We start from the raw sequence: 17,459 nt of genomic DNA, 5'->3' as shown, positions 1-17,459 counted from the left end.
ATATATATATATATGATGCCTATACTTCTTTTATACCTAATTTGTTTCTATGCTATGCAGGTGTGGATTTTAAGATTAAGTTGCTCACAGTAGGTGGGAAGAGATTGAAACTAACAATTTGGGATACCGGTAATATATAGTAAAATTTTCTACTTTCAGTTCATGAAAATTTGTTCCCTGCAACTTGTGATTTGGATGCAAACACATATAGGGTCTTTTTGTTGACTAACTTGTCCATTGACCTAAAAGATTGACTAAATTAGTGTTTTCATGTAAAATAATAACCTGTGTTTTAAATTGCGGTAAAGGATGCAGTTACTGTGATTGTGGCCGTTGCAATGCGAATTGTAGCTGTCTTGGTGTAAATTATTTTGTAATAAAAAATATTTTTGAATTCGATGTGGCCTGATACGGTCCAATGTGGTTGTGTTGAGGCATTGTGATTCAGAGTCACACTGCAATTGCAACACGATGGACATTGTGATTCAGAGTCACACTGCAATTACAGCACGAGCACGATGCGGTTGCGGTGACCATCGTAATCGCAATATTACCTTATGCGGTCTGCAATTTAAATCACTGATAATAACATATATGTATTGCAGCTGGACAGGAAAGGTTCAGAACACTAACAAGTTCTTACTACAGAGGAGCGCAAGGAATCATTCTTGGTAATGCTAAAATGGTTTATGCAAAAGTGATTATTTGAGTTTTCTACATTAGAGGCATTTCTTAATGGTTTCAGCTAGAATTGAAATCTGTAATTTCTTAGTCCCTATAGGGAGACATCCAATAGAATTGAATCAATTTACTTGAGGAATACAATAAGCATTTTGAAGGAACTAAGATTCATTATGAACCATGTCTTAAGCAATTTCAGGCACTGTTTTGAATTTCAAAATTTGTTATAACTTGTGTAATGAATTAAGACAATTATTGTGTTGGTTTTACATTTGTAATAAGGGTAGCAACTGCCTAAGGGCTTCTCAAAGACAATATCCCCATGGTTGCTACATCTTTTTGGAATTAACATGATTATGTCATTGTCTTAGCGTAACGGTAAGATTGTTATTTACTGACAATGAGGTCACTAGTTTAAATCAAATCATGGAAACAATCTCTCCGCTTCAAGAGATAAGGCTGCATACATCTATCCTCCTCAAACTCCACTAAGTAGGATCGGACCATCCTTTAGTGTGATTGTCTTCTGTGTCCATTTCATGGCATGACGAATTTTTAAGCTTATTTTTCTTGAGGCTATAACGACATTCTGAAAGCGCAAGTTTGTATGAGTAAAAACAAAAGATTGTTAGTCCATGTTAAATCATCTCCGGTTAATATCTTTTAATTCAAGGCTTCTACTAATTGTGTCGTTTGTTTTGTTTTCTTTTAGTTTATGATGTCACAAGGAGAGACACCTTTACAAACTTATCCGAAGTGTGGTCTAAAGAAGTAGAACTGTATTCAACTAATCAGGATTGCGTGAAGGTGCTAGTTGGAAATAAAGTTGATAGAGTAAGTTGAGTTTTATTCTTGTGCTCAATATATTACCCATTGAAATGACTCAGTAACTATTATGAAATACTTATTAAATGAAATGGTTGAGAATTAGATTATGGAATAAAATAAAATGTTTGGCTCTCATCTTATTTTCATTAAGTGAATGAAACAAAATTTAAGTTCTGTCTTCAATATGTCTTTATTCACAGTATTGTGTTAAACTCTTGTATAGCCCTAGCTAATGTTTTAAATGAGGTTATTGAGATGCGAATTGCGACATTGTAGTGTGAATTATTTTCTAATTAAAATATATATTTGTATTTGATATGGTCCGATGTGGCTTGTTGTGGCCCAAATGCAGTTGTGTTGCGGCTCAATGCGGCCACGTTAATGTGATTCGGTATCATACCGTAATTGTTGTGTGATGTGGTTGTAGTGGTCGCCGTAATCACAATATTACAGCCGCATCATGTGATATGGTCCACAACTTAAATAAGTAGCCCTATCCTCATAATTTTTAGATGCGACTAACTTAGAGGCCAGCCAAAATTGATAAAGTTATGAGTTTGTCTTGCTTAAATACATGCATGTGATGATTATGCAATTGTTCCATACTTCTCTGTTACTATTCTATGATAACCTGATGTTCCATTCAAGAAATTTGGACCGTTTTATTATTTGGCAGATTAGATGAAAATTGAGCATACATGTGTTATATCTCAACTTTAGTTTTTAACTGGATATCCTCACTTTGACCAACCACTTTTTGGTTAAGTGCACGATTAAGATTTTTGTGCAATCAACTTTTAAAATAGTTTCAGATCAATTCTTGTTATGCTTGTTCAATAATTTCTTTTATGGTTTATTTTGCTAATTTTAGGATTCTGAAAGGGTTGTCAGCAGAGAAGAGGGTTTAGCTCTTGCCGAGGAGTTCGGATGTTTGTTTTTTGAATGTAGTGCCAAAACTCGAGAAAATGTAGATCAGTGCTTCGAGGAACTTGCACTAAAGGTAAAGTTTTAGAAACTTGCTTTGGTAACGTTTATCTCACGGATAGTTAACACTTAACATCGCAACTTGACACTTTTCAGGTTACCAAACCTGAAAGGTGTCATGGAATTATCGCGTTTTGGTGTACATAAAACATTTTTTGTTTTTGTAAATTACTTACTTCAATGAACTGGCGATGTGTTAAATTCTGAAGAAACTTTCAATAGCGCAAAGAGTGTAGTAACTAGTAATTTATGGAATAATGTAATAATTTATGGAATAATGTAAACAGATAAACCAAGTTAATATTCTAAAAGCATATTGCTTATAAGAGGAAAACATAACTTACAAAAGATAAAATAACAATGAATTGTGGAAATGATTATATTATGTATTGGTTTTTCCTATAATTCTGACAAATATTTCATATTTCTTAGATAATGGAAGTTCCTACTCTTTTGGAAGAAGGATCATCAGCAGCAGTAAAAAGGAACATTTTAAAGCAAAACCAGCAACCCCAAGCATCCCAAGATATTGGTTGTTGTTTTTAAAATGTTGCATTGTGAAAAGTAATAACAAGTCCTCTTGTATATAAGCTTTGTTTTTATTCTTATTGCTGTCTTAATTTCTTGTACCAATGATGAAATTAGCATCAAAGATACCTATGCTTGTGTAAATTTCTTTCCCTTCTGTTCTTGTTCAAATCAATACAGCCTTGTGCAACTACTGAAAATGTATCATTTGTTAGTGCTACCTAGTCAATCCTCATAATAAACAGCTGTTTCATTCAATTTTGTTGTGCACACTGCACCTAACAACTCTGTTAAAAGAGCTGCAATTTCTAGAAGCTCTAGAAATATAAAATTGTCACAACATTCAGTGACGTCAAAATCTATTAGAATTCTGGTAGTTTTGAACTTGTAGTATAATGCAGTTCAGTAAGGCATTATCAAGAATTATTCTATAATTATCTAGAATAATTGCTAATCTTCTCTTAGGCTGGTGCAAGGAGTGGCTAGACTTTGTAGGTGTCAACTGAAATTTATGTTTACATGTATTGTAATATATGGAAATGAAGAGAATTCCATGTCCACGTATTTATATAAGGTATGATAATGAACCGAATCAATTCTATAATCATTCAAAACGTTATATGTTATTTAGTTTGATAAATTTGATTCATGAACAAAATGAATTGAATTTAAGCTGCAAATTGAGCTCATTAAATAAATGGGCTGAACTTGAGTTGGATACAATTCGATTTGTTAGGTTTATGCTTGATAAATATAAACAAAATTTTCATGTTTATTATGGATCATGCATTATTCTTTATATTTATTGTTTGATATAAACAAAATTTTACAATATTTTTTAAAAATGAATTAATTGTTTGAGTTGTCCAAATGAACCAATTGAATTGAACAGTTCGCGAACTTTAATCGAGCCGAACTCGAGCTAAAAAAAAATAAGATCCAAAACCTTGCGAAGTTGGGCATAAATAGGATTTTTCACATTTTGTCCACCAAAACATGGCAGGGACTCCGTATCTTTGGAAGAAGACTACCATTTTCTATCCTCTTAAGTCATGTAAAGTCGGGTCTAGAATTGTTAGTTGCATGAACCATAATACTCTTTCACCTTATTTGATTTCTTTTAACATAATTGCTTTTATTTCTTTGTATATAGTAAATGAATTAAAAATTAATTAAGTTTTTATATATCTCCTTCAATCTAGTTTAAAGTTTTTGGGGTCGGTTTTATTTTAAACAAGCTTGTATGCTTCCCAAATATTCAATATGGTACTCCATCAGTTTTTTTGCACACACATGATTTATGCCCATGAATTAGAGTTATTTTAGGATAAGAGGGAAGTCATCTTTGTCGGTAATGACCTAGGTATTTTGGGGTCATCTCCTTGGTAGGGTGGATCACTCAGATTATTACTGGTATTGTGAGTTAGGAATTTGAGCAAGTTTTGTAAGTTTAAGATTCCAAGTAGGGGGGGGTAAATTAATTGTTCGGAGAATATGACTGATTTTTCTAGTATGTTGTCAAAGTTCATGTGCAGTGGATTATTTATACAGAATTCAACCAAGTAAAGCAAAAGTAAATCACAAGAATAACTAGAAGAAGAGTAAACATATAGTTTTTATACTGGTTCGTCTTCTTGTCCACAGAAGGTTACATCTAGTACTCTTGTCACACAAGAGATTTTTCCATTAGATAATTTGAGTTGTAATTACAATTTCTCTTCCCGATATTCTTGTACCTTACACACTCATAACTTATCTACCCTTGAAAATTATCTTTTCAAGTGAACTCTTTTCCCCTTCTCAACATACCCTTGTGATGAAAAGTTTACAATCAAGATGAAGAATATACAATGGCAAGATTGCTTTTACAAGTTTTGACAATTCTATAACTTGCAATCCTTAATATCACAATATAAATACTTAGTATACAATGATTTTAATCTTTTGAAAGTTTAGAACAAATGCACTTTGGAAGCAACTTCATAAAATCTGAAAGTTTAGGAACAAAGTTGCTAACAAAACATGCAGAATTTTGTTTGCTAAGTTTGTGAAATTTTTTGTATGATTTTGTTAATTGTATATATCGTGTGTTGTGAATTTGGATGTCTCAATGCCTTTAAATAGGCTTTCAATCATATATGATAACCTTCCCTAAAGAGAAGACACGATTGGAATGAAACATATTCACTTTGGATGAAAGTTGTTCATTTGAATTTGAAAATTTGGTTTCAACAGCTCTGTGTAATTGATTGTCACGATGTGGTAAACGATTACCCAAATGTTCTGTCCAAAGTGGTAATCGATTAATACATTGAATTAATCGGTTACATTAGTCATTTTTGCTTTGTAACTGTTTTCTCAGTCATGTAACCTGTTACGCAGTTCCAGTAACCTATTACCAATTGCCTCAAAGTTCAGGTAACTTGTTACCTAGTTCTGGTGTTGGGAAAAAGCGAACAATCAAGTAGTAAAGAGTACAGAGACAAGAGAATAACACACGAGATTTGGTAATGAGGTTCGGCCAATTGTGCTTACGTCCCCGGGAGCGTTGAGCGGCTACCATTATATATTATTAAAGAATAAAGATTAACGTTTTACTATTTTTCTCCTTGTTACATTAGGTTTACATAACATCAATATATATAGCCCTCTACCCCAACCCCTTTACATCAGCCCAAACCCATAACTTGTATTGCTATTATCTAGAGATATGAGTCATTGCACAACAATCTCCACATTGGCGAATATCATCAATCTCCATCTCCGCCATTGGGTTGGGAGCGCTCCATAGTCTAGCATCAGTGAATGTTCAGCAAGCTTAGGCAATGCCTGAACTTGTCCATGGTAACCGGTTTGGTTAACATATCAGCTGCATTTTCTGAAGTGTGAACCTTCTGCAATAGTTTCTACCCACAAGCTACCAACTCTCCGATCTTGTGAAATCTCACATCAATATGTTTGGTCCTAGCATGATACACATGGTTCTTTGCTAAGAAGATAGCACTCTGACTATCATAATGCAGCGGAACTCCACCTTGCTCAATGCCTAACTCATTTACTAGCCCCATAAGCCACAGGGCTTCCTTAGAAGCTTCACCAGCTGCCATGTACTTTGCTTCAGTTGTAGACATAGCCACAACAGACTGAACTGATGATCTCCACATAATTGGTCCACCTGCAAGGTTTAAGACAAACCCCGTTGTGGACCTTCTATCATCCAAGTCTCCTGCATAGTCCGAATCAACATAACCAATAACTGAAGGCTTACTCTGTTGGCTGCCAAACATGATACCGAGACCTGTAGTCCCCTTCAAATTGAAAATCCATTTGACTGCTTCCTAATGTTGTTTCCATGGTTTCGACATGTACTTGCATACTTGACTAACTGCTTGTGCCAAGTTCGGTCTCGTACAAACTATAGCACACATCAAGCAACCCACTACACTGGCATATGGAACTTTTGATATGTATTTGTTCTCTTCATTTGTCTTTGGACACTAATCTAGGGAAAGCTTGAAGTGATTTGCCAATGGAGTGCTCACTACTTTAGCGTTGCTCATATCAAATCTCTCCAAGATCATTTCAACATAGCTTTGCTAGGAGATCCATAGTTTTCTAGCTCCCATATCCCTGTGAATCTCCATCCCAAGAATCTTCCTAGCAGCCCCTAAATCTTTCATGTCAAACTCCTTATATGTCTTCTATGTCTTCATGGTCTTCTTCTTTTTCTTCTTTTTGTGACCTTGGTGTCTTCATCAAAATCATGTCAAGGTCAGGAGCAATGTAACACCGTGAATTTTCTATGTATGTTTTATTAATTATTTATTTTATCAACGATTAATATTAGAAAATAACCGGTATGGATTTAGGTAAACCATAGTTGAGTGTTAGCCTTGTTTTGTGATTTTCTATTTCATGGTAAATTTTCGTAATTATCTGTGACGAAAGGTTTTTGAGCTACTGTCGGGCCCAAATTCGCTCAAATTCGTCACAATAACGTGTTTTTGAGTTTCATAACTGAGAATTGAATTCCGATTGTACCATTGGCTTTGAAATATTATTTCGAGTCAAGATAGACATCAAGTTCGTTCAGAACGCATTTCTAAATATTTTTCACTCCGAATTCTGTCTTTCGAAGTTCTAACCGTAAACCGAAATCGGGAGATTTTTAATATCTGACAGAGTATTAGCCGACAATACTCGGGCATGTTTTAATCGTGAATGTTTTTCCGAAAAGGTCACATCACTTTCTTGTAAGAGGCTTGCTTGTTGCACAAGCAAAAGTACAAATCCTCTTACACAAAATCCCTTAAATTACTCATCTACCTCTTACACAATTAACTTTTTGGAAGAAACCTTTGGTCTTTACCCACTCCAAAATATGATTTCTTTTCTTTAAAAGAGTCAACCCTAGATTAGGAGAAACCCTTGGCATTTTCAAACTCTTTATTCACTTTGCATTTTCTAAAGAACTCTCGAGGTAGTTCTTCATGGTTCTTCATTTTGATTTCTTCATCTCTTAAGATCTAACAATTAGATGTTTATAAAATTTTAGTATGATATTTATATGTATGTTATGAACATTTTCAACCTTTGAAATGTTCTAATAATCTTCCTAACTCTTTTTATGTTTAAAACTCCATATAGATATTTTCTTGAACTTAGAAAGTTATTTTGAAACCATAAACTCTTTGTGTTCATGGAGCTTTTTTTAATGTTTAGGAACTTTATATGTTTGTTGGTATTTGAACATGGTTAAAGGTGATTGTTGTATTTCAAAGGAACCTTTAAGGAGTTTTCCTAACCATGCAAAGTTTGGACTTTTCCAGTTGTTTTTGGCTTGAAAAACCATAACCTTGGACAAGTTTAGAATAATATATTTTTAAGGTTGAAGTTTGATTTTGTTTCAAATGGGATGATTTTGTTATCAAAGGAACCTTTAAAGTGTTTAATGATAAATTGAAGATCAAACCTTTCCTTAGCATTAGGTCTGAATCATGGCCTATATATGTTTAGGAAAAGTTTAGTTTCTAACTTTGAAATCCAAAATTCATGGATGAGTTTTGTGAAAAGTGTTGTTTTAAAATATTATGAGTTAAAAGTTGGTTAGTAAATGATATTCTTTGACTTCCAAGTTCGAATAATGATTTGGGATAAAAGATGACTTATAAAAGTCTTGACTCTATAAACTTAAAGTGTTATGAAGTAAACGTTGGTTGATTTGTTATAAGATGAACATTGATAAGGTAAGTTTACTTTAAAGTGGTAAGTGTAACTTAAGAAATTTTGATTTAAATGTTGTTTAAGTATGAGATCAACACTATCAAGAATATGTTCAAATGACCATGGAAACCTATTATGCAAAATATGGAATCTACTTAAGATGACTTACTTTAAAGTGGTAAGATCAACTTGGAAGATATGGCTTTAAAAAGTGTGGACTTGGATTAAGAAACTTACCTTAAAATGGTGAAGTATGACTTAAAAAGTCTCCATGAAAATATAAATTTATGAGGTGATAAAAATGTAAACTTTATTAAAAACTTATCTTGGAAAACGTTGGAAATCGGGAACAACACTTTCGAGGATAAATGATGGTTCAAAAATATGAATCTTGGACCGGATGGATGAAAGTTGTTGAGTTCATAAATGGATTAAAGTGTTAAACAATATTTTTTGCTTTAGGGTTATCATGTAAAATTGATTCGCAAATCACTAAATTGTTTTTGTGCTTTTAGTTTCGAAGCTTTCGAAGTTAGATGATCAACTCACTCTCTCGTAAAGGAAATCAAGCACGCGACAACCTAAGTTGAGGGAGAATACATCGTGACATAGTGGTGTCTGAATATGACACCCAGATCTTCTAAACTATCTCAAAAGTTTGGAGTTATATTTGTGTATAAAGAAAACTCGTACTTAATCAAATATTTGCGTGCATGGACTTTATACGTATACTTTCTTAAGTTGTATGCTTAGAATAGCTTAAAATATCAAGTATTGTGGTAGTTACCCATGAAGGAACACCACTCGAGAAACTAAAATGCATAGGGATCGAAAAAAGTGGAGAGTTTCGATCCAGTAGTCCGAAATGGCGAGGAAAATGGTCCAGGTAACTGGACCACCTCGCCCGGGCGAGCCATCCTCGCCTGGGCAAGAGAGAAGAAGAAGATAAGGCTCCAATTTGGCACCTGGGCAAGCCATTTGGGCCTGTTCTGGGCATTTTCGGCGCCCGGGGGAGGACCAGACAGGTATTTCGACTAATTTTTTTGATGGATTTTTCACTTGAGCAACAGTCCCTCGCTTGGGCGAGAATCATGAAGAGAATTGAGTTTGTTTTGATGAGTTTGTCGCTTGAGCGATAGTCTCTCGGTTGAGCGAGAGATAGATATTTGTTATTGTTTCTGATTGTTTGATTGCTTAGGCAATAGCCCTAGCTTGAGCGTGAAGTGTATTTACACTTTGGAAAGACCGTGACTCAGATGATTGAGTTTGGTGCCCAAATCGACAAACTCATACAAGTACCTTTGTTCTTGCGCCTATTTAGGGTAAGTTTTCCGACTGTGATGTCGTGATTAGGGCAATGCCCAAAGAGGATTACATGATACCATGTAGTGAGGTCGTCTAACCGTAAGAGGCTTGGCCAGGTGGTCGTCCAAGATATTCAGCGATGGTTCATAGTAGTTAGGATGTTATTCCTCTATTACGTGATGACGTAAGATCGGGTTCCACAAGAAGCATTCCTTTGGGAGATGTCTTAGGTTGGGCCGATCATATAAAAGAATGATTAAAAGATTTAATCGGCTAACATCGGTTAGTGTGCATACTCATTATGGATAATGAAGTAGTGGTGAGGAAATTTACGGGAGACGAATGAGACCCGAGATATTGACAAGGACGACGATGGCGGTGGTACGTCAGCAAAGTCTTGAGGGAGAGTCTAGGTGAGACGAGTCCCTTGTATTCCTGTATGAGGTATTCTATTGGATCAGACAGTTCTCACAGCACAAACTAGACGATCTCTGACAACCCCCCTTTGCAATCAGGATCAATGAGAGGGATGCCCAGAAAGTGTTTGATACGACACTATCCTGAAATGGACAGTTCTTTGGAACAGATCGATCATATATCCTTGCGAGGAATAGTTTGGTGCGTTCAAATCGGCTTGTTATGGACATGTACTCTTGGTTATTTCTGAATAGTTTATTGGGAGGATATTGGTGTAAGGATAGATGAAATAAACATAACCCTCATACATTGAGCTCGTGGATATTAATCCTCATGGTTTGAGTTATAACGTCATTCATCATTTGCATTCATGTATGTGATATATATATTGTGTATGTTATGCGTGTTTGTCTGGATGTAATATTCTGTATAATTCCACGCCGTCAATGAGTAATATTCATTAGATGTCTTACTCCATCTTCTTTCTATTTGTCTTATTTTCGCGTTTTGTTCAGATGGATCGTTCTGCTAGGATTCGGAGTTACCGCTTCTCGATGTCCTATGATGGGGCATGGAGGATTGAGGGAAACTGTTATACCTACACATGCCCTTGTGTCTTAGAGTTAGAGATGGTATGTGATGGATCTTCCATGCGCTTTCCCTACTATCACGAGTAGCTGAAGGCTTCCTTTACCTTGCCCCCTCGAAGGGCGGCACTTGCTGTGTCGTCGACTCAGTCTGTGACCCCTCAGGAACTAGATGTTGCAGGGCCTTCCAGGAGGCGACAAACTTGGAATGATGCGATCAATTCCCCAGTATAGAGGAGAGCAGCTTGGCGGACGATGCCAGACCTCCAGGCGGATGCAAGGGTGGTGATTCCGTCGTAGCATTCGTCCTATGTTCCAGAGGAGGAGGTGGCGGCGAAGGAAGAGGAGCCAACAGTTGAAGAGGACGACTACATGGAGTTGATCAACATCGAGGACTCCATTGAGGTTGTCAACCTCTCCTCCGACTCTGAGATGGAGGAGGACCCAAGCAAGTGTTTCAGCACACCCGTAGACGCAGGGGCTAGCCTCAAGGAACTATTTCCATTTCTATTTTGCTTTTTAATTCGGGTACCTGTGTAAGGTATTTATTTTGTGAGTAGTTTTATTTGGGCGACGATTAGGATTTCACCTTGTATTTTGTACCAAAATTTTCTGATATTCTAATGAAGTATTATTCAAAGTTATATTGAGTTATTTTTTGTTACCATTAGTAATTGTTTTTTAATTTTCCACAATGTATGTTACTTAAAGTGATGTTCCGAAAATGAAACGAATATAATGAAATAAATTTTAAATGGCTTCATTATTCAAATTTTTTTTTACCCATTTTGAGCAAGATTTTTGGAGTAATTTTCGGGGCCTTACAAGCAAGATCTTCTTCACAATTTCCCCCTTTTTGATGATGACAAACCAATATCTTTTGAAAATGGAGATCTGAATTTTCTGAGGTTCAGCATATGTAGATGATATAACTTTGTTGTATGTTCGAATATGCTCCATTATCTTGTATACTCCCCCTTTGTCTTATTGTCTGTTCCCGAAAATATTTGACAGAAAAATACAACTCCAACTTTTCTCCCCCTTTTGACTTCATCACAAAGAAGAAAAGCTAATTTTTGTCCAGCATAATATACATATATATAGAAAAGGGTAACAAGATATGTTGACCGATTTATAAGTCAAGGTCATAATTTTGCAAGATATGAATTTTTGAATAATATCAAATGCAAGAGAATAATATATCATGTCATAGCATAACATTGAAACAACAGATAAGAGTCATAATTCATATATTGCAAATAGTTAGATAGAAAATAGCAAGATGTTCTGAAGTAATATTTGAAAGCACAAATAAAAACAACAATAGAAACATCAGTTTGCAATTAACAACAACAACGTCATCAAAATACATAAGTAAAATCCTAGATTGTTAGACTAATACTCTGGATGATCTGGATCAGCTTTCTCAGAGTCCAAGTCCATATACTCCAACCGATTTGATAAGCGTTTAACCTCTTTTTGAACTTGATGATTCGTTGTATCAAGAGCATCCATATGTGTAGTGATGTAGCCCTTAAGCGAGAATAACTCGTCCATTATCATTTCATTGGTAGGACTGGAGTCAGAAGATGATTCAACACGAAATGAAGGATGAGTAGGAGGTTAAGTAGAAGAATTTTCTTGGTTTATGTAGTATGTTGAAACAAGTAAGAGGAGCAATTGAAGGTTCAGAAAAAAAAAGTATGGTCAGTTGTGAGATTATTTAGAGGAAATTCATAAAACCAATATTGGAGAAACTGCTCTAATGGAAGTGCTGTCAATTCATGAATCACCACCAATGTTTAACAGACTGTTTATATGCCTAAATGCTTGTAAAGAAGGTTTCAAGAATGGGTGTAGACCCATGATTGGCCTTGACGGATGTTTTTTTAAGGGATAATATGGGAGCAACTTCTGTCTACTGTTGGACAGGATGCAAATAACCAATTTTATGTTATTGCATATGTTGTGGTTGATTCAGAAACCAAGGATAATTGGAAATGGTTTCTAGGACTGTTGGAATAGACTTTAGGTTCTCAAGACATGTATGGCTGGAACTTTGTGTCAGATCACCAAAAGGGCTTGGAATATGCAATAATTGAGGTTATGCCAAGTTCACATCACAGAAACTGTGTGTTGCACATCGGGAAAATTTTCATCAAATGTTTTAAGGATAAGGAGCTAAGAGGTGTGGTCTGGGAATTAGGTAAATGCACAACAATTGGTGAATTTAACACTCGGATGGCAAAGTTGAAGGACAAGCATTTAATGGCATGGTCTTATCTAAATAATCTTGAGCCTAGCTCATGGGTGGAGGCATTTTATAGCCATTGGCCTAAAGTGGACAACATTACCTACAACATGTGTGAAGTATGTAATGCAAAGATTGTTGAGTATAGAGATAAACCAATTTTAACTATGTTAGAGAAGTTGAGATGCTACGTCATGAGGAGAATGAGACAACACAAGCTAACCATGAGGAATTGGAAAGGCAAGTTGCTACCTGTCCAACAAAGAAGATTAGAGAAAATCAAAGTGGAAAGTTGTAGATGGACTCTAACATGGACTGGAGATATTGAGAGTCGAACATATGAGGTAAAACATAGGTCAACCAAGTTGGGGATAAGTTTGACAAACCAAACTTGCACTTGTCAAAAATGGCAACTCACTAGATTGCCTTGCCAACATGTTGTGACAGCAATTGCTTTCAATAATGATAGCCCTGAAGACTATGTACACAAATGGCTACCTATAGATGATTTTAATGTAACCTATTTATATGGCATTAGCCTAGTTAGTAGTGCTAAATTTTGGGTTAGCACAAATCAGAATCCCAAACCTATTCTACCAAAAGATGAAAAGGCCATTTGGTAGGCCTAAGAAACATAGAAAGAGAAACTTAAATTTAGAATCTGCACCTAGCAGTTCACGAAAATTGAAAAGGTCATGGAAGACAACTTGTCGAAAATGCAATTAACAAGGACATTATGGTAAAACTTGCAAGGATTCAGGTATGCCAAGAAAGAAGAGTAAGAAACAAGAAAGATGAGTCTCTAAAAACATGCAACAGCCTGAATTACTTGAAACTCAAGTAAACTACACTACCCTCTGTTATGTACACTAGTTGTAGGAGAGTCAATTTGGTTTATCCAGAACCGCAGCTGGAAACTCATGTGAGATATCCAACAATGTTAGTAAGAACGTATTCTTGGCTATTTAATTACATTGTCATTTGCACAAGCGAAATTAATATGTATATACATTCTGTTTCAGTTTGAGGATGACAACACAATGGAGTCACCTCAAGTCCAACCATTAGCTAATCCAACTTCAAGTATATTGGAACCACCTCAATTCATCCAAGAGCATCAGGTCCAACCTCACGTGAAACCAAGAAAACAACCTTCAAGGTTCAAAGATGCTAAGAAGAGATGATGAACAATTTTTAGTTAGTAGTGTGTTAATGTTTTTTATAATGCTTAGAAATTATCAATTTATGTTAAGAATGACAGTATGCATTACTTACTAATGCTTAGAAAATAACATGTGTTTTGATGTTTTTTTTCTATTGCTATTATGGACTGCCATTTAAGGCCATTTAATTTCCATTGCTATTATGTAGTGCTATTTTGTGTTGCAACTAATGTTCACTTTATTATGTACTGCATTTATGTACTACTATTTTTGTGTTACAACTGATGTTCATATTACATAAGTTACATAAATTCCATAAACCATAACTTCAATTCATTGATAATAAATAACTTACATAACATAACCATAACTTCATTACATAACATAAACATAATTAAAACATACGTAACTTCATTTTACCCACACTACAACTATATACTTGATCATTTGAAAATACAAATTATAAAACCACTAACAACAAATAACAGACTAAACACAACTGCTACAACTAAACTTTTCTGGACCATAGGACATGTTCTTTCATGATCATTTGGATTTCTTTTAGATTAGCTTGCAAATCATCAATGTCTATAGATCAATCCCATTTTCTTCCTTCATGACTTTCCCAATCTTCAACCCACATAAAAAACTTAACACAATATTTGTTTCCTTCCTGTAGAAGAGTGAAAACTGTTTCAAAAGTGGAAAATAACATAAATCAAAACGTCACATAAAATGGAAAATAAAAACAAAAACAATATCAGCCTTGAAATATGGACATTATAGAGCTATTTCTTTGGGTTCTTCATAGTCTTTGATCTATATAGAACAACAAGTCTTCTGCAATGGCACAATGGAGGAGGAAATATTATATCTAGAGAGCTCACATCGCCGTAACTTGTTTGAGAGGTGCACCACGAGTTCACATCACCATAGTTTTTCATGTCATATGCAAGAGGATAACAAAATTAGATTGTTAGGGTTTATGCTGTAAGAAATTTGGGTAATTTGGGTTTGTAATCGACCCTCAATGTTTTAAGGAAGAAGATGGAGCAAAACGATGTCGTTTTGTTTCTTAATTTTTTTTTCAGATTTATTCTATGCAAAACAACGTCGTTTTGCTTAATGTATTAAAAAATGCAAAACGACGTGCTTAGTATAAAAATTACTTAAATATTAATTTATTTAAAAAAATAATTTTGCAAAAATGACGTCGTTTTGAGATGGAAAAATTTTTAAAAAACAATGGCATGCTGACATGGCGAGTTGTACACGTAGGACCATCCATCATGGTCCACGTTAACAATTAATGTGTCACGCCAGCAAATCTATCACAATTAATAGCACCCATGTGACGGAAGGACTAACTTGACTCGACGTTGAATTTGTATAGGACTAAAAATCACTTAAAATTTTTAATGGACTAAATTGGTAACCACGAAAAAGATGAGGCATGTAAAGGGGTAATCACTCATAATAAAATAACTGAAAACGATTGAAATAAAAAATGCTAAACTTAAAAGATGGAAAGTATTTGATAAATTTGTAACTTGCATTTTGGGTAAATGTTAAAGTTTCATCAAAATCAATTTATAACGAGAGGAGTAACTTAATATATATTTAATTATATTTAGGAGAACGAGTATGAATCCTATCCTGTCACCTCCACAGAAATCTATCGGAAGTTATGATCAAAGGGTATTTTTTAGTACATGATAATTAGGATGAAAGCGAATTTTGACTCTAATATCATGTTAACATGTTTCATCTGAACCAGTATGTCTTCCAGGCTTTATTGCAGGTTCGCAAAAGAATGTCTTCCAGGGTGGAGATAATATTACAAACATCAATGTTCTTTAACTTAAGAGAATGTCTAATCATAATCAAATAATAATAGAAAAATCTCAAAAACGATGTATCCCTGCCATGTAAATGGATTTTGAGCAAAGAGTTTTGTTACAATGATATTGATTAAAAAGCTCAAATTTTATATTAAAAAGTGGTATATTTGATAAAATAAAAGGTGCAAAAAGGTGTGGTTAAACTTAATAGTGATGCAAATATGTTTGCCAAAACTTTATACGATATGAAGAAAAATACCTCAATTTCGAGAATCCCCGACCTTTTTCCTCCAAAACAGTTTGAAGTGACAAAATATTATGCCAAATATATTTCAATCTTTTCCTTCAAACCATTGCCTAATATTTCCCACACCAATGTTTATTTTGCATGTGATACCTAATTGTGTTAGTCTTCAATTCAAACGCTGTAACATAGTTGTCACTGTCCCCAATCATTACTAGCAGCAAGTCCAAAGGATTTTAAATGCTAACATAAAATCAATTAAAAAAGAAAAAGTATATATATGAATTCTATATATTGATATTGCATTATTGACCATGTTTTATCGCTATTGATTCTTTAAATAATTAATACAAATAAATGTTATAAATGATAAATAATATATTGTATAAATTTTATATCAATAGTGCACACATATTAAATTCTTTAGAAAAACACATATTTATATAGTTATATAGCTAGGTAGATGGCATCTAATTTTTAATCTAAAAGTAATAATTTAGACATTAATAATTGTCGATGTAATTGAGTTGCGGCCAGATGTAATTATATCATTATAATTTGATATCACACTGTAATTGCAGTGTGATACTGTTACGACGGTCAATGCATCCGCAATATCATAATTGTATCACGTGATGTGACTCACAATTTCAATCATGGGTATCTAGTATCTACTACCAGAATTGATGAGCCAGATAGGCTTTTGGAGATTAAGGTCATTAAGAGGCATGCCATATATTAGTAACCACTATTATTGTCATATCAAACGAGTTGGCAGAGCCCATATTGTCATCCTTAGCTATGTCCGAATATGTATTATTATCTCCTCTGAAACACATTGATGGTTGCTCTATATATAGTGCACTGGTGATGGTAGCAGTGTATCCATTTGGGACTTATTATTATAAAACACATTGATAAATGGATCTCATGTGGTAAAAAAATTTTAGAAGGAAAAACTGTATTAATTGAGCAATACAAAATAGAATACCTACCCAATACAAAATAGAACACTAACTTAATAACATTTGATTGATTGATGAGATTACTGGGACTTGGAACTAACTTCTGAATTTGTTTGATCATATGGGTGTGCAAGACAACCTAAGATGGCAAGATAAGCTTATGTAGTGGAGCACATGCTGATGGTGCCTATACGCTTTGCTCAGGCTTTCACCTATTCATGGAGAAAGACCAATGCTTTGCTGCATCAACAAGCCACCAGGTGCAAGGCTGCTGGAGGAAAATGTGGAGTGAAATGTGTATCCTTAGATGTAAGGATTTCATTTGAAGGGCTGCTTCTAATTGCACTCTGCAATAGTAATTGTGGCTACAATGGTATTTTTACCGCAACTACGATTTCATTTTCCCACAATATTTCATAATTGTAGTAAAAGTAATCCTAAA

General features: G+C 34.5%; 2 protein-coding genes and 1 long non-coding RNA gene across 3 annotated transcripts in view; 2 read left to right on the top strand and 1 right to left on the bottom strand.

The window, feature by feature from the left end:
- LOC109360515 (ras-related protein RABC2a-like) overlaps nt 1-3,222 on the top strand; it is a 4,191-nt gene extending 969 nt beyond the window's left edge. The window contains exons 2-6 of the mRNA XM_019605476.1: nt 61-129; nt 606-671; nt 1,394-1,515; nt 2,381-2,509; nt 2,926-3,222. Of these exons, the coding sequence (XP_019461021.1) occupies nt 61-129; nt 606-671; nt 1,394-1,515; nt 2,381-2,509; nt 2,926-3,039 (500 nt within the window). The 3' untranslated portion in view covers nt 3,040-3,222. The remainder of the gene's footprint in view (nt 1-60; nt 130-605; nt 672-1,393; nt 1,516-2,380; nt 2,510-2,925) is intronic.
- Nucleotides 222-681, bottom strand: LOC109360517. Its single transcript, XR_002109178.1, has 2 exons — nt 591-681; nt 222-285 (listed from the first exon to the last, which is right to left on the bottom strand). It is a non-coding gene; the product is annotated as an uncharacterized LOC109360517 (long non-coding RNA).
- LOC109359847 lies at nt 12,597-13,427 on the top strand. Its single transcript, XM_019604542.1, has one exon. The coding sequence runs from the start codon at nt 12,597-12,599 to the stop codon at nt 13,425-13,427; it is 831 nt and encodes a 276-aa protein (XP_019460087.1).

This window comes from Lupinus angustifolius, chromosome LG11, assembly GCF_001865875.1.
Source record: "Lupinus angustifolius cultivar Tanjil chromosome LG11, LupAngTanjil_v1.0, whole genome shotgun sequence".
NCBI lineage: Eukaryota > Viridiplantae > Streptophyta > Magnoliopsida > Fabales > Fabaceae > Lupinus > Lupinus angustifolius.
Note: the sequence above shows the minus strand (reverse complement) of the source record. Positions and strands in the feature narration are given on the sequence as shown.